General features: G+C 42.4%; 1 protein-coding gene across 3 annotated transcripts in view; it reads left to right on the forward strand.

Moving 5' to 3' along the window:
- Positions 1-518: 518 nt before the first annotated feature.
- Positions 519-23,678, forward strand: part of col22a1 (collagen, type XXII, alpha 1) — an 88,330-nt gene continuing 65,170 nt past the window's right edge. For all 3 annotated transcript variants that reach the window (XM_084081328.1, XM_084081329.1, XM_084081330.1), the window contains exons 1-5: positions 519-797; positions 4,590-4,745; positions 5,451-6,017; positions 12,864-12,944; positions 23,247-23,358. In XM_084081328.1, coding sequence (XP_083937454.1) covers positions 4,652-4,745; positions 5,451-6,017; positions 12,864-12,944; positions 23,247-23,358 — 854 coding nt within the window. In that variant the 5' untranslated portion in view covers positions 519-797; positions 4,590-4,651. The remainder of the gene's footprint in view (positions 798-4,589; positions 4,746-5,450; positions 6,018-12,863; positions 12,945-23,246; positions 23,359-23,678) is intronic.

Raw genomic sequence — 23,678 nt, forward strand, 5'->3', positions numbered from 1 at the left:
TGAGGTGCTTTTACTTTACTTTAGTATTTCCATTTTGTTGATACATAAATACTTCTACCGCACTACATCTCAGAGGCAAATATTGTACTTAGTATTACTCCACTACAATTATTTATGATTGTATCTTTAGTTACTAGTTATTACTTTGTCAGTTTAGATTATTAATACAAAACATTTATTTACTTAAGCCTCATTTATACTTTGGCTAATTAAAAAATAGCAGATCTAGATCGACACATTCTAAACATTTGTTTAGGCCATGCATAATGTGTACTTTTACTTTGGGTACTCAAGTATATTTTGATGCCACTACTTTTGTACTTCTACATTGTGGTATTTGTACTTTTACTTAAGTAAAAAAACGAAAAAGACCACTGAGGCAAGCCCAACAGAAGAACAGCAGAAGCTGCATCTCGTCCCGTCCCGCCACCCCCTCACCACACACACACCAGTGAAACCTTACACTCTCCCCTCTCAGGTCACTCCCACTCCAAACCAACACCATCCAAGAAGGCTTCTGAAGTCTCTCACCTCACTTTTTAACAAACAGCCATACACCGGATTGACACCCCCAGGATTATAACCATTTTACTGTGTCCCCTGATTCCTCCTCCTGCATGCTCCTGCCGTAAAGGAGGTATTGGATTAATAGCACCTGGAGAAAAGATGCTGGCCCCTCCAATGCTGCTGATCTAGGGGCCCCCGAGTGTACGAGAGGCTGGCTCAGAGGCAGGGTGTCACAGGGAGAAGCAGAGAGGAGCAGAGGTGACCTTCGGTGACATTAATTGATAAGCCAGGTAAGGATGGACATCAATGAGGTGTATGAGGAATTTCATCTATGTGTGAATGGCATGCTTCTTTGGAAAGAAAGAATGTGAAAAATATATTTTTGGATCGTCTCGTATTTGTTTTAGCTGTGAGAATATTGAGAAGTGCTTTGTAGCCACATGCTGTTTTACACTATAACAATCCTGAGGGTTCATTTAACTCTGAGTGTGCACAGACGGACCTTTCTGAGTCCGAAATGAACCCTCGCAGGGTTTTACCGTGTTTAGATACACTGTTTAGATGGTCATTTGTTCATGTGTTTGTTATTTAGTTTTTAGTTTTTTTGTTGCTGTTGTTTATCGACCACAATGTTAAAATGTAATTCACATAGCATGTTATTTAAATGGATGCAAGGTTCATTGTTTACCTGGTATCCTATAGTTTAAATCCATAGATTATAATTTTGAGAGTATATTGTTAGGTTCCTGGCTTACCTGCGATCCTAATTTACTGAGGCACTACACTATCTCTCTCGCATGTGATGTATGTGATTATACCCTGCTTATTGTAAGTCGCTCTGGAAGAGCGTCTGCTAAATGCCTAAATTGTGTATTGTAAATTGTAAATTGTGCATGCAGAGGAGAAACCTTTGGATTGCATGTCGGAACAAACCGCCTCTGTTTTTCCCATTTTGGCGGATGATGAACAGGAGGGGGGGGGGGTCTGGTAGAGACATCTAGATTGCGGTCCCAGGTGGTCTACCGTTGAGGGGGAGGAAATGGAAACAGGGCCTGGGGTTCGAGACCTCCAGTTTGTAGAGGAGGAAGTGAAACTTAATGCAGCTTTGTTAAAAAGGCAAATTGAGTCTGGTGTTTCTGACAGATTTGTACCTTGATTCAAGTAGCCTACTGTAACACAGTAACAGCTGACCTTAACTCCCCTCCACACACTGGATTCAATTGCAGTCGATGATTACAATGAATGGGCCTTTATCTGGTCGGAAAGTGGAAAACCATTCATTGTAACCGTGGAATAAGAGAAATCGGGCTACAGTATGTGACAAAATGTGAAAAGTTGAATAATTAAAAAAGAAACAATTAGGCACTAAACCGGTTTCTCTTCAGTTGCTTTCAATAGGGGCAGTGAATTGAATCTGTGCCGGAGTGAAAGTGCTTAGATTTTTAAATAAATGTACTCTCATTATAGGCAATTACAGTCATTCAGCGAGTCGCCCTGTTAATAGCGCGGGCGAAACCACGTGGCTAAAATAGCCTGCTGGAATATCAGATAAGGTCACTTGCACGAGGGACAAAGATTACAATAACCACGGAACAAAAAACTCTTTCTTCACTTTGCAGGCTTCAAATTGTAAAACACAGGCATTCATTTATACAGCGAAAGCAATGAAAGAGTCAGCCTATAACTAATATGTCTTAGTTATAGAAATTGACAATGTCAGGCTTCACAGCTCCTTGTAATATCTCAAGACAGGAGGATGGAGGAATACAGTAAGAAGCCTGGCTCATACTTCGTCCCTACGTGGTGTTTGCATGCCAAAAATAGCAGGTCAACAAGCTCACAATTGCACTGCGGTGTGGACACGTTGTGAGCCTGTAGATCTGCTATTTTTGGCGAGTGACACCATCGTGCGATGAAGTATAAATTAACCATTAAGACCTGATTCTACAAATGCCTTCTAAACGCTAACGGTTTTCTGAAAAACCTAGGTTGCTAACAGTATATCGTTGTCGGGCAGAAACCTCTTATCTCCATATTTTTACTTGTTGTGTTTTTTTTGTAAATGAACGCCCTACTCGATCATAGTACAGTGTCACACAAAAGTATCAAAAGTAACAGATCTACGGCTTCACACCGTGTTTTTTTCAGCTTGTAGATCTGCTACTTTTGCTATTTTTTAATTTGAATCCTGAAAAGTAACAGTTTTGGACGTATGAGGTTTCCACCCGACCGAGATATATACAGTATATGTATAGCTAAAATCTAAAATGACACGGATGATTTCACGGTTTTAATGGGGTTTTAATGCAAGCATAATGAAATAATAAGAGCCTCCATAGAGATAAGATATCTCAATGAAGAACAATCATACAGTGAGTGTATAGTCCCTGAATCCTTTATTTATAGTCACTCTAATTCACACTGTCCTCACACTCCCTCCAGTGAGCTGTGATGCTAACTGTTGACAGCTTGACTATTTTGTTTGGAAACTTGTGGGTTCACGTTTTGAAAATAAACCGATTCAATTCAACTGTAAATATCATAAGCGTGATAACAATTTTAGGAGGGTGTATAAATGTCTCACATGCTGTGCATAACACAGACTCTGTGTAGCCCACCACAGACATCTAGTGTGAGTGTAACTGCGAGCTGTAATTTAGGACCAGAGGCAAAGAGACAGTGTTCTGCTTAAGGATGCGTTCCCGTTGTGTCTGAGGTCGATGACACATCCGTCCTAATGCCAAGGCTGCACAACCACTACTGTACAATACATAGAACAATAGTAATGTGTTTATTTGACTTATATATACACAGTATATCAGTCTAATATGACAAAATATAGATACATTATACAACAATGGCCAAATAATATACATATATTTCGGGCACTCCCTGATAGAAAATGTATTTTGAGTGGCAAAGAATGTATTTACTGTGAATACCTTTTCACGGGCCAAAACATATATTCACATTCCGTAGCAAAGCTGTGTATATTTTCAAACATACATGTGGTATATGTTGCTGTGTGAGCAGAATCAGAATCTTGAATTATTTGTATTGGCAGTAGTATTATTCAATAGTACTGTAGAATGAAACAGTTTTTCCTGTAGTCCTGTAGCTTTTTTTACTGCAAGTTTCCTGCGCTGCATAAAGTGCTTCCTGTGTGTTGGGTCCCTCGTTGGACAGAAATGATTTGCAATAAAAAAACGTTGTTCCCTTTGCTTTTTTAGAGAGGAAAGGGAGAGGAGGTCAAACAATTGAGAAGACGTCAACTATGTATTCCAATATGCCTGTACAAAGAAGATTATATGATTATTAGACTATAGTTGCTGACGGAAATTTTAAGACCAGTGATTCTCAAACTTTTGAAGTTCAAGGACCCTCATAACTCAGAGCGTAGAAATGTAACCCGTGAGGGTTACGGGTCCATTTGTTTCCATTTTGTACACTCTCAGAGTTACAGACCTGTAAGAGTCCATTTGGAACCCCCTCAAGGAACCCTGAGGGTCCCTGGACGCGACTTTGAGAAACACTTAACCCATTCAATCCGGGAACGCATCTGTCATTTTAGATTTTAGCTATAACCATTATTTTTTCACTTTGTCTATTACAAAATAGCAGATCTACAAGCTCATAGCGCGGCACTGAGTGCCGAGCTATGAGCTTGTGGATCTGCTATTATTGTGAAAAATTGCGAAAAGTTGTGAAAATATTTGAATATACACAGTATATTTCTAAAGCAAACATTTGTAACTCAAATCTTTGCTTCTGGGGGTCCCTGGAACGAAATATTTTCAGATGGGGTCGGCGGCCAAATACATATAATTTTGGGGATCCTTGACATAAAAAAGTTTGAGCACCACTGATATAGCAACATACGTTTTTTCAGAAACCTGTTTGGATATAGAAGACATTAAATGTCTTCTAACGCAACAACACATTTTGTTGATGCGTTCACGGATTGAATGGGTTGAGACAAAATGGTCGCTAGAAGACGTTTAAGCAATTGTACAGGGGTTATAAACTTGACTGAGAACCATGCGATGGTAAATCACTGATTATTTCCAATGACATCTCCACAGCTTGGAAAACTTGATGGTGGTCGCAGCCTAAAGGAAAAGGAACTGACCCGAGGCCAAAAAACATGGAAGTACGACTGGGATTTAGGATTAGCCTGGTCTTGATCATTCTGGCCGTAACTCTTTTAGGAGAGAGAGCAGAGGCACAGAGCAGGGCAGGTAAGACCATTGATTCTGCATGAACGAGCATTACTGTACACACAGAAAAAATAAGGGTGCCGACTGGAACCGAAACCCGTCCTTCGGAGTGATGCCGTAGAATCATCATATTTTTGGTTCCGGAAAAATCCTTTCACACACCAAGGTTTTTTTAAAGAACCTTTTAATTTAACCACTTTTAAACCCTATTGACCAGTGTCTCCCAGGGCTCTGTACCTGGTCTGCTCATTTTTGACTTCTACACCAACTCTCGTCAGAAATAGTCAATCTACAAGCTCACAACGTGTCACAATGTTACACGTTGTGAGCTTTTTCTGGCTATTTTCGGGAATGTTCGCTTATTAAGACGGGCCAAAATTGGTGTTTGAGGAACCATTTATGGTAAGAACTTTGCTATACAAATAACCATGCACTAAATAAATTGGTTGTTTATTAGGTGATGGTTCTTCGTGGAACCATATAGCCTTTTAAAGTACTGTACTGGCCGAGCTTCCTGTCCAACTGGAAACCTCTTTAACCAAACTTTAACATTAACCACTTGAACCCTAGCATCCCTATTCTGGATCGAACACCAAGCTTACATATCTGCAAAGATATTTAGTGTAGAGCGAAAACATCAGGGGCCCTAGTATAGAACCCTTAGTGACTCCGGTCAACTAAGTATAGGTTTTAAGTGGATAAAAATGTCCTCTTTTCTCTTTCCAGGGTGCAAAAATGTCCACTACGACTTGGCCTTCATCCTGGATACCTCCTCCAGCGTCGGGAAAGAAAACTTCGAGAAAATCCGGCAGTGGGTTGCCAACCTGGTGGAGTCTTTCGACGTCGCGGCCGACAAGACGCGGGTGGCCGTGGTCCGCTACAGCGACCGGCCCACCACCGAGTTCCAGCTGGGCAGGCACAAGACCCTGGCGGAGGTGAAGCAGGCCGCCCGCAACATACGCTACCTGGGGGGGAACACGATGACCGGGGACGCCATCAGCTACACCACCACCAACATCTTCACCGAGAGGAACGGCGCCAGGCCCAAGGCCCGGGGCATCCAGAAGGTGGCCATCCTCCTCACGGACGGCAGAAGCCAGGATTACGTTCTGGAGCCCTCCAAGGCGGCCGCTAAGGCCGGGATCAGGCTGTTCGCCGTGGGCATCGGGGAGGCGCTGAAGGTGGAGCTGGAGGAGATCGCCGCCGAGCCCAAGAGCGCGCACGTCTTCCACGTGCAAGATTTCAACGCCATCGACCAACTAAGGGCCCGGCTGAGGAGGAGACTCTGCGAGAGTAAGTGACCCGATCAAGATGACATTCTTTTAGCTACAGCGAGTGGTTCTCAAAGTGGGGTTCAACAGGGACCCTCAGGGTTTCTTTAGGGTGGTCCAAATGGACAATTTAGACACCCCTAAAGGAACCCTGAGTCTCCCTGGAGAACCACTGCCTTACAGGTCTGTAAATCTGAGAGCGTACATTTGAGTGTGTTGGAGGTGCAAACAAAGATACTTATTGCATGGATTCGGCTCCTTTTTGGACGTCCTGTACTAATTTTCCATGTTGCAGGTCCGCGATACTCATACATATTTTTGCACTAGGACAGAAAAAGATATCACATACTGTACTCCTAAGCTCATTGCTGACACATTGTTATTTGCACTTCCAAGACAAGATACAGTATACTGTACCTACAGTAGATTTAACAGAAAACCAGAAGCCCAAGAGGCAGCACAGCAGTGAAGAGTTACAGATATAAAGAAAAGTACTGTCAGATACAGCAATACAAAGGGAAGAAATAGCATTACAGAAACACCGTCAATAATTAACAACATTATGTAGTATACATCTATGCAAATAGGCCTTTCTGTGTGGAGTTTGCATGTTCTCCCCGTGTCCCCTAGGGTAGGTACCCTCAGGCATGCCGATTTATGTGCTCGCCGTGGGGGCTCAACTCGAACCGCAATAGCCGCGCCACCCCCGCCCCCTCAGCCGCGACCGAAAAAAGTGTTTCTCTGTCTGGGCTATTGTTCTAGGTGTCAACGGCGCGTTAACACCTATCTGAGCCCCGCTATAGTAATGGTAATGGTACAGTAAGTTTGAGCCTGACATCTGAGATTCATGAGGGGGCTGACCAATTGAGCGTGGGGGCGCTGGCCCCGAAGCCCCCCCCCCCCCTATCGGCGTCCCTGGGTACCCTCACAAAAACATGCAGTAATCCTGGTCTCTATACTGCCTCCCCCTGGTCAGCCAGGGCGCCTGATGGAGGGGAAAGGAACTGGTTGGAATAACGTGTTCCTTCCACGCGCTACACGTACATCCTACCGGGGAAACTCCCCCCTGTCAGGTGATAAGAAGCAGCTTGCTCATGCATTGAAGGAGACATGAGCTCAGTTCTGGGCTCTCCCCAGGCTGGCAGAGGGAGAGTAGCGCCCGGGATTACATACGCAATTGGCACTAGGTGAAAAAAATGGGTTACAAAATCGTGGGCTAAAAATTTAGAAAAAAAGAGAAAAAACTGCAATATGCAGAATAAAAAAACAAGGTCACATCAATGTCATCACAGTATCCAGCCCAAAGCACAAACAAGTACATGAGCAAAAAGGTATTCAGGTTATCAGTCTAGTCCTGAACTCTCTCCTGGTGGATCAGTGGGTTATCAGTCTAGTTGTGATCTCTCTCCCTGTGGATCAGTGGGTTATCAGTATATAGTAGTGAACTCTCCCAGTGGATCAGTGGGTTATCAGTCTAGTTGTGAACTCTCTCTCCAGTGGATCAGTGGGTTATCAGTCTAGTTGTGAACTCTCTCCGCACTCATTTTTCCTCTGCTGTGTCAAACTCGACATCAGAGCCAGAAGTTGAGAGTGTCACTGCTTATCTGTGCACTAAACCATGCAATCATGTCGTTTCCTCTTTCCTCTTTATTTAGTGTTTGTGGCGAGGAGTGGCGAGGCATCCTTTGCTTTTCTGTCCTGCTAATTTTAGTGAGGAATTTGAAATGCTGGAGTGTAGAGCATCCATCTTCTTCAAGAGAACGAAAACACACACACACTGACACACATACACACACTTTGCCACTTCCCCGCACAGCTATTTGAGAACAAAAAAATCTACGTTTGTCTTTTTTTCCCCTTCGCTTATTATTTCCAATTAGTACTTGTAATGGCCAATGAAAGCACTGTTAGATTATTTTTCGGAAAGTGTGTGTCTCTGTGCTGAGAGATTGTTCTTGGTGCAGTGCTCTCACTGCTCTGGAAAAAAACAAGAATTGAGGTTACAGTATAACTAAGGCTTTCCAGTGTTTCACACCTCCGCACCAGACATAGGGGCAAGCTCATACCACAGCAATGTCCCTGGTTAGAAAACTGTCATTTACAAGGCACTTTTTTTTGTGTGTGCGCATCCCACCACCCTCACACACAATTCATCTCTTGTCAGCAAAGCATGGGAGCAGCAGGAGGGACAGAGACGCTCCAGTCAAGAGGAAGCCCCATGTGCACTCATGCATCTGCACCACCTCTTTCGGGGTGGGGTTTCTGCGGTTAAGCTCGGTCGGTGGTTGAGGGGTAAAATAAGAGTCAAACTCAATTATACGTGTGCTCTGAGCACATCTGCCCACTTCACACAAAGCTGTGAGCGATGCCACTGATCGATTCTTTGAGGCACACATGGCTGGGGGGGCGTGGCTGTGTCTGCCATTGTGGGTTGTTTTTGCTCTGCAGTATTGGGGTATTTTTCATGTCAAGGACCCCCAAAATGATATGAATTTGGCCACGGACCCCCATCTCAAATATTTTGAAGCAAAGATTTGAGTTACAAATGTTCGCTTTAAAAAATATTATATTCAAAGATTTGCACAAATCTTCACGATTTTTCAAAAATAGCAGATCTACAAGCTCATATCGTGGCACTCGGTGCCGCGATATGAGCTTGTATATCTGCAATTTTTGAATAACCAAAGTATAAAAGGTTAAAATGATTGTGACGCTATATTAACATATTTTGCTGGGGACCCCCTGGAACTCCACGAGGAACAGAGAGTTCCCAAGTCACTGATAAACCACACAGTCACTTGAGCTCCATGAGGTGCTCATGTGTTCATTTGAAAGCCCTTAACCTTTTGACCTTGCCCTTTGACCCCATAGATTCCAATCCAGTACCAAGGGCTCAATAAAGCAGCCTGTTCATTATTTATAGAGACATGATGAGTAGAGGAAGCCAATGTGCATTAGGGAGCTGTGTTAAAAAGCACTGGTTCACAAAGTGGGGTCCCAGCAAAATGAGGAACAGTTAAGCCCTACTAAAGCCTTCTTGATGACTTATTTTATGCCCTATTTTCTTTTCCAGCAATTTTTGGATTTTCTTCTTTACAAATCTTCTCTTATCGGGGTCCATGGCACAACATTGTTTCAAATGGGGGTCCACGACTGCACGGCAACTCAACTCTAGGGTCCTTGACATGAACATTTTTTAGATCCACTGGTGTAAAGTGATCCATATGACTTAAAAATAGATCCTCTGAATGAGCAAAACTAAAAAAGCTTCATGGTCATCTCAGTGTTTTCCTTCATGTAATCTCTAAGATCACCATGTTTTTCAGTGTAATTCTAAGTATATCAGTGGTCAGTGTAACTCTGGCTCAGCAAGCAATGCTGGTTATTTCTGCCCCGGGAAATTACAGCTCTAATGTTTCAAGTGGGTCTTAGCGTTCAGCCAGCTCTGTGTCCATGTTAAAAACGCTCTCACTTTTTAATCAAAAGCTTTTAACTACAGGCCTCTATTTACTCAGTCCTACGCTTGACCGGTGCCTCGGAGAGCTAGCTGGCTTAGCATCACAAAACTAGGTCATAAACGGACATATTTGACCCTATATAACCCGGAATGGTGCCAGTTGCCACGTGCAAAAGACACAGCAGTTGTCCAGCGCTGACTTCATACTAAATCAAAGAGGCCTAAAGTCACAGTCAACATTTTGCTTTGCATCAACTTCATATTGAAATGGATGCATTTTTATTCAGTCTGTTCTGAAGCAGGGATCATAAACATATCGTGTCTGTTCGGGTGGAATCCTCATATGTCCAAAACTTTTCTGGATTCAAATTAAAAGAGAGCAAAAATAGCCGATCGACAAGCTCAAAACCGTGCCACGCTTCAAGCTTGCAGATCTGCTACTTTTGATACTTTTGTGTGACGCTGTAGTATGATCAAGTAGGGCAGTGGTTCTCAACCAGTGGTCCGGGGACCACCAGCGGTCCTTGAGGGGGTTCCAGGGGGTCCCCAGCTAAATGATAGATATTCAGGAACCAAATGGACCCTTATCATAAGGGTCTTATGTGTCTGTAACTCTGAGAGTGTACAAATGCAATTTGTACACTCTCAGAGTTAAATTAACATTGATTTTACAATATGAATTAGGGTCCCAGTGATAGAAATGCCATTAAATGGGGGTCCGTAGCCTAATGCATGTCAAACTGGGGGGTCCTTGAAATTAAAATGTTTGAGAATCACTGCTAGAGCCGTAAAAGGCTTCTCTTCTGAGGGTCCCTCCCTGGTATATATATATATATTTTCAAATGGGGGGTCCGCAGGCTAATAAAGTGTCAATTTGGGGGTCCTTGACATGAAAAAGGTTGAAAACCACTGAATTAGGGCGTTAATTTACACGAAAGGTCAAACATATGGAGATAGGAGGTTTCGGCCCGACAGCGACGATATCCCAAATGGCCATAAAAATGAATTACCATAGGAGGGGGATATCAAAAGCAGAAGCATGGATCCCCATCCCCCCTCAGCAAATCTGCAATGCTGGACCTGCTCAACACATCCAGCATGGCTTTACGTTGCTTCCATTTTAACTGTGGGGCACATTCGTAAATTATAGCTTCAGGGCCACAAGAGCAGGGAGTTGCTCAGCTATGCAGCATGCTTTGCTATGTACGTCCCAGTGTTCAGCTATAAGCACCGTCTTTAAAAGAAAAAGAGTGACGCACTCGCACCCATTCACGGAAGTATAATTTTTGGTAAAACTCTGGCTTTATAAACAATACAAACCAAGAATCCCTACAGAGTGTTCTTCCCGAAAGCCTGCCATTATCTCTTTTAAAGGACTTTAAAAGGTTTTTTTACGCAGACAGAGGAAGAAGGGAAAAAAAGCACACCTTCAATTTCAGTTATAAGTAGACCGAAAAAACGGCACAAAACAAACAAAATATCACAATAGATGTCAGGGACAATGACATTTACGGTACAGTACAAAAAACATAACATCTCTTCACCAAAGTCAGCCTTGTGAATACAGGCACTTTTAAGGCTACAGTGAAATGCCTGTTTGGATTATCTAGAAATAGACACAGCAGTAGAGTTTGCGTGTCACAGTAAAACAAGCCATATCAACAGAATCTTCCCCATAAAACAGATCACCGCAAAGGTTGAAGGCTTCAAACTTGACAACTTGACACATCTGTGATTTATGGAAATTACAGGGTTTGACGGCACATATTTTGGCAGATACACGATGCACTACAGCACTTTTGGGTGTCTGAGTATTTGATTTCAATAATACACAACAGACACAATGTTGGGCCTACATTGAATGAGAATATATGAACATGCCTATGCTGTACTTTAGGCATGTAACATATACATACTGTAATGAGAGTTGTGTTCAGGTTTTGTGACATCGCTCATCCCACCTTGCGCATGTTAAAATAACCCGAATCATTCTTGTACGCTCGAAAACACAGAGGGCGCGGTGCATTGGCTGAAGAGGAACTGAATGACAGGGACCAATAAGGTCACCATTGTTATGTACTGTACTTTGTCCATTGACGTGTTAGCAGACTATGCTGGGGTGAACAGTCGACGATAATTGCTGATCGCGGTGTGAGCTTGTAGATCTGCTATTTTGGAGATGTGGTGTAGATGGAAAGTGAGAACTAATAGGCTCTGTGCATAAGTGTCATGTGTTTCCGGTTCAAGTCAAAGCCAATCAAATGAAGCTATGGGAAAAAATTACCTGGAACAGGAAACGGATATGGATATGTCAACTCCTGAAAACCTTGGACTCCAGTTATGCACAGAGACTGTTTCTAATTCAAGTTAATAGGCACACAGCTCGCGTAACAATCTCAATTGAGGCCTCTCTAAGGGCTTAAAGCAGTTGTTCAAAAGCATCTTTGGCCATAAAAGTGGCACCTTGACACAAATAGACAGAAAAGGCGCCGCCAACATAAACTCACCCCACATGGCATCTCCTGGTTTTGCCTTTCTCACTGTCACCACCAGCAGGCCAAGCTTTTGAAATATGCCTGTGTGGTGGGGGATCTAAAAGTGTTACCTCCAGGGGTCCGTGCCCTCAGCTCCCCGGGGGACATTCTCTCAGTCTGTCTGGAGGCCACGCCGGGTCAGATCACATGACACTCCAAGTGGGACACCTGCTTCCTGAAACCATCAAAAACATAGTGTTACTGTCGGGTGAAAACCTCCAAAAAACGTTACTTTTTTAAATGATATATATATATATATGAAAAAACAAAAAAACCTATTACAATAAAATAGCAGATCTACAAGCCCATAACGCATCACATTGCGACGCGTTGTGAGCTTTTCCATCGGCTATTTTCACAACTTCCGTGCGACACTCTCGTATGATGAACAAGGGCATTCATTTAAGAGGAAAACAAAAACAAAAAAGTTTACAGTGATGATAGTGTACCGTCAGTCAAACAGCTCGTAAACATTTTAATTGCTGTAAAACGGTACATGTCATAGTCACGTTCAAAAGCACATGTAAGCTATAAAGATATACTGTAACAACCTCATGTTTGTTCGCCCACCTAAACCCTATACAGTATACTGTACTTTGTTGCCCGGAGTCCCCCAGGGTGTTAAACTAGGCCCTCTCTGTTTTCCATCTACACCAAATCTCTGCCGAAAACAGCTGATATACAAGCTCATGTATAGCTTGTTAGCTAGCTATGTTTGCTGAATGTTCGTTCAAGATTAGGGATGCTGCTGGGACTCTTATTATTAAGAAAGCATAATTCATAATCCTGCTGCATATCTGATGGTTTATTTCCTGATGGATGGATTGTCACTCAGGGCTTGTTTTACTAAACTATCTTCCTTTTTTTCCCCCCTCAGATGTGCTGTGTCCAAACATGAAGGTGCAACCTGATCGCTTTAAGCCCAACAGTACCAGTTATGGTCTTGAAGAGGTTCCAGGTATGTGAAAATGGCCGCTTATTTCTCCAACATTTCCACAACCCCCCCCCTTTTTGTACATGCAGAACAACAGCGTTATGGATGCTGAGGACAAGCATGATTCAGGCAACAAAGTACTGAGTTCCAGATGGTAGACCGGTTATTATTCTTTTGGAGGGAAGGAAAAAACTCACAGAAAAAAAAAGAACAAGACAAACATTACTCACAGTATCTCTAAATGATTTAAGGAAGCTCAGGCACATTCATTAAGTTTGTTTAACAGATGTGTCATTGCTGTCATCAGAGTACAGAAATGCTCTTGTAAATGTGTACAAAAACTTGTGTAAAACAAATTGCGGACCTCCTCAGGCGTTACATCACGACAATAGATGGGGATACTAGAGCCTTTCAAAGAGCTGTGACTTGCAAGTTTAGACCAGTGGTGGACAGTAACTAGAGTTCACTCAAGTACTGTACACTCAAGTATCCCATTTTGTGTTACTTTAAACTTCTACTCCATTACATCTCAGACAAATTTGTACTTTTTATTCCGTTATTATTATTTGTCAGCTTCAGTTCGAAAATAGCCAATCTACAAGCTCACAACGTGTCATGAGCTTGTCGATCATCAGATGTTGTACTTTTCATTTGGTACTGTAAGTTAACTTTATTCTTTTTCTCCGTTCCTACAATTTGAATTATCATTTCGAAATTGTTTCAAAACAAATTGATTTTGACGTTTAAGAAGTAGGCCTAGTGAAAATAGCAGACGCGTTGTGAGCTTGTAGGTCTGCTATTTTCACTAGTTTGGGTCCCGGGGAGACATAAAATGTGTCTTTTGGATCTCGAGCTAAAAAGTTTGGGAACCACTGCTTTGCAGTGTATTAGTGCAGCACACTCTATGAGCAGATCTCCTCTTAACGGTAGATGTAATCGCATCATGTGTCTTCTGTGTTCATGAGTTTCTCAGAAATCTTTAGTAGCACGGCCAGATAGGTAGAGTGTTGTCATAAGAATGTCTATGGGGGATGTGGGTTCCTGTCTGTACCTCCCACACACATTCATCACGCTAAGAGAGAAAACAGACGCACGCACGCACGCACGCACGCACGCACAGGCATACAGCTGCTTGATTCCTCTGCTACTGCACAGGACTTCATGGAATAGCCAATGGTCAATACAGTAAATAATGTTTTACTATGTACAGTATGCAGGTATATCTCATCAAGCAGACTTTAGTCTACTCTGCACATATGCTCACAATCTATAAGATCGCTTCATCTGGGTAGCTTAGAGTCAGTTACACACATAGAAAAATAGATAGAAAGATAGAATCTATCTACCATAGATAGGTAGATGGACAGACGCACGGACGAACGGACACACGGACGGACGCACAGATGTGCAAATGGTTAAATTGCTGTTGGCGACCAAAGGGACGTTTTGAGTGCAACACCAGAAACCTAGGGGTTGGGTTTCGATGGTGACATTTTTCACACCCCAGAATTTGTAGCTACAGATTGAAATGGCTTTCGGTCAAAAGTTAACGACCAGCCATAGTGTGATTTGAAAATATAGCTATTTTGACAAAAGCGGGTGTTTATATTGTGTTAGAGAAGACAGGACCGGTTCCCACTGACGAGACAAGATATCACATCCTCTCTCCACGCAGGACCAGTGCCAATTACGTGGTCATGATGTAGCTCCTTAACTGTAACGGAATAAGGATAAGTCGAGATAAACCACTAAAACCCAACTATGTTTTTTTTAAAGCAGCCTGAGAACTTTGTCGTTTGTGCTGTAAAAAAAACACATCTTAATTTAAATAAATCATTGTTTAGTCCAAGCCAGCACAATATCCCAATCCCTTTTCACCACAAATATAGTTTAACGAGGATGAAAGCTTGAGGGATTTACTGTAAGGGATATAAAATTAAATAAGAGATATTGCCTTTTTTTAATGTTTAGCGTTCATAGCCTACAGAGATACTTTAATTGGCTGTTTGGTCTCCACCAAGTTGTACTAAATCTAATCATACCCCTCTCCTTAAGTCTGAAGGCTTAGAGCTTTAGCTCGCTGTCACAAAATATTTGAATTAGGCAAATCAAAGACAAGCGGTAAAAGTTAAGATCAGCAATTTGTGGCTGAGAGGCTTCGATTTTCTCCCTGTAGTCAGAAGCACTGGACAGAAAGTATTCCTTGTCATTATGAACTGAGCCTCTGAAAAGCTGCGACTCTTAACATGACATTTCTATAAAAGAAATGTCAAGTCTAATTGGACCTGATTGTATTTTGACAGCCAAGGAAACCCTGTGGGCAGAGACAGACAGGCTAGTATTTAACCAGACTTGTGATATTGACAAGAGAGAGAGAGAGAGCCCAGAGTCATTGAGGCTCTAATCTTCATTAGTGGTTGTCTAGGCGAGTGTGACTCAAGCTTTTTCGTGTCAAGGACCCGCAAAATTATATGTATTTGGCTGCGGACCCCCATCTGAAAATATGTTGTGCCACCATGGATCCGCAGAAGCAAAGATTTGAGTTAAAAATGTACAGTTTAAAAGTATATATATACATTTATATTCAAAGATTTGCACACATTTTCAAGATTTATCAAAAATAGCAGATCTGCAAGCTCATATCGTGACACGAAGTGACACACTATGAGGTTGTAGATCTGCTATTTTTGAACAGCCAAAGTATAAAATATGGTGGTTAAAATTATTGTGATGCTGTATTAACTCATTTTGCTGAGGGCACCCCCCAAAGACCCCACTTTGAGAACCAAAAGTCTAGGGCCAGTGGTTCTCAAAGTGGGGTCCGGGGACCCCCGGGGGTCCTTGCGGAGGTTCCAAGGGGCCCCTAGCAAAATGAGGAACAGTTTAACCACCATTTTATGTATAAAAATGTTTTCAAAAATAGCAGCTCGACAAGATCACAACATGTATTTTTTGCTATTTTTTAACATTGTCACCAGCTGTATATAATGACATGCCTAAAATATGAAGGCAAGGTTGAGAGTCATTAATTTAACTGTTATTTCACCGGCTAAAAGTGAGTCCAATGAGAGGAAGGTATAAGAATAACTATTTAGATTATAGGTTTCACTCTCTACACTGTTATTTCTCCATCTACAGTGTAGAGTTGTAGAATTCTGTACTTCTGTACTTAATCTAATCTGACAAAAAAATATTCTCTTATGGGGTCCCTGGCACAAAATATGTTCAAATGGGGGTCCACGGCATAATCAGGTAGGTATCAAACATGAATACTGTATGTTTGAGAACCACTGGTCTAGGCTGACACATCAGTGATATTGAAAAGATTAGGAGTCTTCAATCTTCTGTGTATGTGTACACTTACATTTTATTTAAACAATTTGGGCCCCCTGTAGTCACTCCAAGGACCCCATAGGACGGTTCTCAAAGTGGGGTCCGGGGACCCTCAGGGGTCTTTTGGGGGGTTCCAGGGGGTCCCCAGCAAAATCTGGGTTATTTTATTAGTTTGAAATGATTATAATTAAAAGATGAGTGTTAAAAAAAATCATGTATTCCTTTCTATCGTTATAGTGATTTTTGTGATTTTTAACTGGGGGGCGGGGGCATTCGGTCCATTGGTAAATAGTCATGAATGCAGCCTCCGATTTCATTTTTCAAATCAGCCTCATGGTGGCGCTGTAACAGACAGATTCACGTTTTGGCTTATACAGTTCAACAGTTATAGGCCAAAATGTGTTTTTTTTTGTGTTTTTAAACACAAATCTTCTCCTCTTGGGGGCCCTGGAACAAAACCTTTTCAGATGGGGTGGGGTCCGGGGACAAAAAGGGGTCCTTGGGGGGGGGGGTACCAGGGGGTCCTCAGCTAGATTAGTTAATATAGCGTCACAATCATTTTAACCACTTTAACCTTTTATATGTTGGCTATTCAAAAATAGCAGATATACAAGCTCATAGCGCAGCACCGAGTGCCGCGCTATAAGCTTGTAGATCTGCTATTTTTCAAAAATCAGTTTAGTGAACATCTTTAACACACATTTTTGCTTCTAGGGGTCCCTGGCACAAAACATTTTCAGATGGGGGTCTGCGGCCAAATATATATCAATGTGGGGGTCCTTGAAACCAAAACGTTTGAGAAGCACTGACTTAGCAGGCCTTGCAGCAGCAGCAGGGTACACACTACACATGCTGCCAGCTGTCCCCCATCAAAAGAATGCACTGTGTATAACGCTTTTTTTGCCTTTTCCCAGTCGGTGAACTCATCTGGATTTTCCCACAGATCGCCCCTTTGGTCGTTTTTGGCCGTTCCAAAATAACTTTTTTTTTGGGTTGATTATACATCATCCCTTGCCAGGGGCAAAATTACAGGTCTGTGCATGCAGATCGTCGCAAACAGCCACAGAAACAGTGTTGGGGGAGAGAGAGAGAGATTTTGCATGGTGAAAAAGCATGGTGACAGAAGGGAATACAGGGTTTATAAAGACACAGCTGGCATGGGGACCTCGACCCATGCACCCCTCCTCCCACCCAGTGTTGCCAGATCTTGTGAGGGAAACAAGCAGACAGGTCTATACGAAAAACAAGCCCAAAAGAAGCGACTATACTGTAGGTTGCATGATCACACAGAGTTCCCCAGCAAAATGAGTTAATAATAGCATCAAACATTGTTTGTTTTACCACTTAACCAATACATTGACTACTTGAAAATAGCCGATCAACCAGCTCATAATGCGTCGCGTTATGACGCGTTGTAAGCTTATAAAAAAGTGACATAGTTTGAATATTTTTGAAACATTTTAAATACACAAGTCTTGTATGGGGGTCCCGGACACAAAATAGTCAGCTGTGGGGTTTGCGGACAAATACATGTCTTTGACATGAAAATGTTTGAGAACCATTGGACAGCATTAGACAGCAGGCCCAACTAAGTGTTTCGGTTCTACCGCTTCTTCCACAGCCATCGTTTCAATATGAATATTTATTTCGCCGATAGCATAGTCTTTTTTCACTTTTGCGTGCCATCCCCCCCTGACGTTGGTGCCCAGTGCTGCAGCACTTAAAGATCTTGCATTAATCCACCACTGATAATAAGCGGACTTGGCAACACTGCCTCCCACACTAGGATGAGGGGGTGGGGGGGACAGGTCACGCGTCAGACGGAGAAGTACTGTATCAGTTAACAGCAGCACTAGAGCTCAGCTGCTCCGACAGACTCAGTGGTACTTAGTGGCTGATAAGATGGTTGCCGTGCCATTTCTTTTTCCTCCTCTGTTATTGCGCTTGTTGTGACGCCATCGTTTCCGGTTGTTATTTTCTACCCCTGTTGCTAATGGCACGAGGGGGTAGCCTATATGGCCTACTACAGTGTGTGTTGTCGTGCCACCTGTTTCCAGGCATAGGCCTATATTTTCAAAGACCCCCAGTATAAGCCTGTGGAGGACTCTCACGTTACCGCCTTCAACATGTGGTGGTTGTTTGCGCTGTTGACGGCCCAAAGACAATACCTACTGTGGACTACACTGATGAAAGTAGCCTACAGTAACTTTACAGTAGTGTTTCGCAAACTTTTTCATGTCAAAGGACCCTCAAATTGATATGCACTGTATTCGGCCGCGGACCCAAATCTGAAAATGTTTTGTGCCAGGGACCTCCAGAAAAGAAGATTTATGTTACAAACAAAATCTAAATTACTAAATTTATTTAAAGTATTTTCAATATTTTTCAAATTTTTTCACCAATAGCAGATGTACAAGCTCAGCAATAGCTTAGCAATTTCCATTGCGCGAAACCGTCATACAACTAAGTATGGCCTAAATTAGGCTTCAACGGTTGTTGTCTCATCATGAACCTTCGGTCTGAACTAGGCCTTAAAGTGCAACAGCAGTTACACTAATCCAGATGAGTACGGCAGGCAGCGCAGTTCAAACTCAAAGGGTTTATTAAACAAGCAAGTCCAAGGGAGCTGGCTGGCAAAACAGAATAATTACTATCCTGGGGATAAACAGGAAAGGTCAAACACACAGCATAACAGAACCTGAGGCGGAACTCAGAAATACAGGGTTCAGGTAAAACAGTAGGTTTAAGAAGCCAAGACACCATAACAAACTCTACAATCTGGCATTGGCTGAGCAGAGTGAATGCAGTTTTGGAGGCAGGCTGATGAGGGAAGTAACGACAGGCGTGTTGAAGAGGGGAGGCAGAAAGAGAGGGGGGATGTAAATGTCTATATGTAGCAGAAAAAGTACAGTAACTAAGTGCATTTACTCAAGTACTGTACTTAAATCCAATTTTGAGGTAATTTTACAACCAATTATCAATACTTCTACTCCACTGCATCTCACAACGTGTTGTGATGCGACACGTTGTGAGATTGTAGATCTGCTATTTTCAGCATTTTAGTGCTTTTACTTTTCGTACTTTTAAGTATATTTTGATGCCAATACTTTTGTAAATTTACTCAAGTAACATTTTGAACACAAGCCTTTTACTTGTGACAGTATTTTTTACATTGTGGTGTTGCTACTTTTACTTACATCCGAGTACTTCTTCCACCACTGGTGGTCAAGATGTTGTCTTTCCACACCGGAGACCCGGGTTCAAATCCCGGCCGATACATTGGTGCCATGACCCGGAGAGGGGTTCCTGGTGGGGAGAGGTCAAAAAGGGGGGGTGAGTGTAGCAGAACCTCTGCCTGATTACCAAAAAGCCTAAATATCTCCCCCGGCCAAGGGGGAATTCCCCTTTAGACTAGTGCAGGGGTCTTCAACGTTTTCAGGCCAAGGACCCCTTAGCTGAGAGAGAGATGAAGCAGGGACCCTCCTACATAATGTATGAATTGTATTTTCATAGACTAACACCAAAACTCTTTGCCAAAAATAGCCGATCTACAAGCTCACAACGCCTCGCAACGCCAATTTTTGGCTTAAGTTCTGTTCAGAATAGGGATAATAGGGTTCAAGTGGTTAATGTAAAAAAATAAAATCAATCACACAAAGATGTGGCAGCCACCCCTGTAGTAACTCTGAGGACCCCCGAGGGGTCACGACCCCCTGTTGAAGACCACTGGACTAGTGGTTAAGATGTTAGCTTTCCACGCGGGAGACCCGGGTTCGAATCCCAGGCTTTACATAGGCCTATGGAAAAGATGAGTGAGTGATTTGGGGCACATAGCCCAACTGTTTCACCTGGATGAGAGTGGTTTGGCAGGGATGTAGCAGTGGATACGTAAGGTCAATACACGCTCCTTCCAATTCGGACAAGCTCTCAACGTGTTCCTCTGGGATGCGTTGTGAGCTTGTAGATCGGTTATTTTGAGCAAAGATGTACAGTATAATGTGGAGCAGTGGTTCTCAAAGTGGGCGTCCGAGGAACCCCCAGGGGTCCCCTAAGGGGGTTCCAGGGGGTCCCCATGCAGCAAAATAGTTAATATAGCATCACAATCATCCTGTATCCATTCATACGTTGGTCATTCAAAAAATAGCAGATCTACAAGCTCACAGCGGGTCACTTCGAACATAAATCTTCTCTTCTGGGGTGCCTGGCACAAAACACTTTCAAATGGCGGTCCCCATCCAAATACATATCAATTTGGGGGTCCTTGACATGAAACGAAGTTTGAGAACCACTGATGTAGAGTGAAAACAGAAAATACACTAGTACAGAACCCTGAGGGACTCCGGTCAAACAAGTATAGGGTTCAAGTGGTTAATGATGACTGCAACACAACAACACAACAGACACTACCAGCCTTCATCCTGATGCCATCGTCATCATCGCCATGGCTACCAGTGTGTTTCTTAAACAAAGGCGTGTCATTTCCAAACCACCTAAATATACAGGCTGTGGTTTTGGGCCACTTCAAATCAGATGCTCGCTATAGCACACGACACGCACGCACGCACCACGCACACACACACACACACACACACACACACACACACACACACACACACACATATACACACACACACACACACACACACACACACACACACACACACACACACACACACACACACACACACACACACACACACACACACACAGCAGCTAAATCCTCATTTGGTTCTTAATTACAAGAATATTTCAGCATCTCTTTTTTCTGATGACAGTAATGTATAAACACATCTGTTTAACAAACTTAATGACTAAGATTCCTTAAATGGTTTAGAGATACCGTGGGTAAAGTTTTTTTTTTCTTTTGTTCCACTCAAAGGGAATAATAATAAGCTGTCTCCACCATCAGTATTGCTGCAGTGAAATAAATAAATAAAAATAAAATAGAAATGAACACAGAAACATCTGTGAAACTCATTTTGTGAGTGTGGACAGTGGTGGAAGAAATAGTCATTTGTTTTACTTGAGTAAAAGTATCAATTCCACCACGTAAAAATTCTTTGTTACAAGTAATAGTAAAAAGTATTGGCTTCAAAATACCAAATGTAACAGTACTCGTTATGCAGAATGGCCCATTAACTTTAGTAATGCATTAATGTGTAATCTAGTAAAGGTGGGCTGATTTTAATACTACTACTACGCTCACAACTACCGTTCATACTCATCTGTTAATGTATGGTAATAATAATCTAAATCTTCAATGTAACAAGTAACTCAAGTTTTCAAATATTTGTAGTGGAGTAACAAAAAGTACAGTATTGACTCTGAGATGTAGTAGAGTAAAAATGTAAAGAATCTAAGCGTTAACCAGGACGGCTGGCGTAGCGGTCCAGACACCAAGGCTGATAATAATGATAACAGCGTGTCGCGGGTTCGAATCCCGTTCCCGACGACCTCTTGCTGCGTGTCACTCCCCATCTCTCTTTCCATTTCCTGTCAGTCTACTGTATTCTATCAACTTAAAGGCAGAAAAAGCTAAAAAAAAATATCCAAAAAAATAAAATCTTTTATATACTCGACTAAAGTAAAAGTACCTCAAATGTGTACTTAGTCACTTAACCATTATACTTAAACCCCAATATCCATATTGTGGGGAAAGCTTTCGCAGAAAATAGCAGATCGACAACTCAAGTGAAAAGTACACTAGCATAGATCGAGCCCTGAGGGACTCCGGTCAACCATATGGGGTTTAAGTGGTTAATTCCACCACTAGTAAGTGCGGATGTACCATTTTTTTATATATGTTATCCCACATGTTAAAGAATCCACACCCGACATTAATCAAAGTTTGTGAGTTTAGTGCCAATCTTTTGGACACCGGCAATGTGCACACATGCGCTCTCACACGTGCGCGGACACACGCACACACACAGTTTACCAGTGACATAATTGTACACTGGTAGCTGTATCTTCTGGCAGCACATCTAAAAGAACCAGTGGAATGGGCTGGTTTCCATTCAGTAATAGTGTGAGTTTAAGCTTCGCCCAAAAAGCCACAAATACAGCAGGCTGCTGGGTGTGGTAGCGCTCGTTGACCCAGTTCAGCTCTGGCAGCACCGTGGTGTTTGACACGACCACAACTCAACTCCACTACACTCCACACAACTCAACTTCCTGGTGTATAATTGCCAAGCACACTTATTAAAATATTTTATGGAGAAACCTCCAGTATGCTTTCTGTAGGCTACTGTACAGATATACATTTCTATTAGATGTGTGATCTACAACATTGGTCCTCAAAGTGGGGTCCGGGGACCCCCAAGGGTCCTTGAGGGGGTTCCAGGGAGTCCCCAGATAAATGATGGATAGTTAGGGACCAAATTGATCCTTATGGGTCTGTAACTTGAGAGTGTACAAATGGAACCAACCAAATGTACACTCTCAGAGTTAAATTGACATTGATTTTACAACATAAATTGGGATCGCAGAGATAGAAATGTCATTAAATGGGGATCTTAATGCATGTGAAACTGGGGGTCCTTGAAATTAAAATGGTGCTAGAGCCATGAAAATCTTTTCTTATAGGGGTTCCCTGGCATATCTTTTCAAATGGGGGTCCGCGGGCTAATAAGTGTAAATGGGGGTCCTTGACATGAAAAAATGTGAGAACCACTGATCTACAAGCTTTTGGATAATTATGCTACTTTTGCTGAATGTTCACCCCAGAATAAGGACGCTATGTAGCCTTGGATCTAGACTATCATAGATGTATTATATCGAGTCTGACTTTTACTTTCGTATATGCAAATGTAAAAATCTTTAAATACATCTATGATAGTCTTGATCTAAGGCCAGATGCTAGGGTGATGAACCTAAGTCAATGCAATGACCCCCAAAAGTGTGCAAAAAAACAAAGCGTGTGTTTATGTTTATATATGTGTCCGTGTGCGTCAACTGCACAGCAGCAATTATGCATGTTTGTGTTTATTGCAGGGTTTGACCTGATGGAATTCTTCAACGTGAGAGACATTTTGGGGACCAGAGTTGACGAAGGACAAAGCTCTTATGTTCGTCTGGGGACCATGCCCATTGTACAGCAAACTGAGTGAGTTCTAATCACTTTATCATGGCAGATATGAGTGCACCTAGGGCACTGCAATGCTACAGGCTAATGTAGCATCGCAATACAGCAATATAAACAATAACAACTAACAGCTAGGCTTACAAAACATTACAGCTACTAAGCTAAGCTAACATACATGGCTTTTTTATTTGGAACGATGTAATGTGCACCGTTTTAAACCGTAATTGAGTCCAAAAGTACACCCTTAAGGTGTACTTTCTAGGCCTATATTTACCGTATATGCTTTATGCAACTTACCACTTGTGGAGAAAGTACAGGATGAATTGAAGAGGCCCTGCGGT

This window comes from Gymnoscopelus microlampas (assembly GCF_963454915.1).
Source record: "Gymnoscopelus microlampas genome assembly, chromosome: 15".
Taxonomy (NCBI): domain Eukaryota; kingdom Metazoa; phylum Chordata; class Actinopteri; order Myctophiformes; family Myctophidae; genus Gymnoscopelus; species Gymnoscopelus microlampas.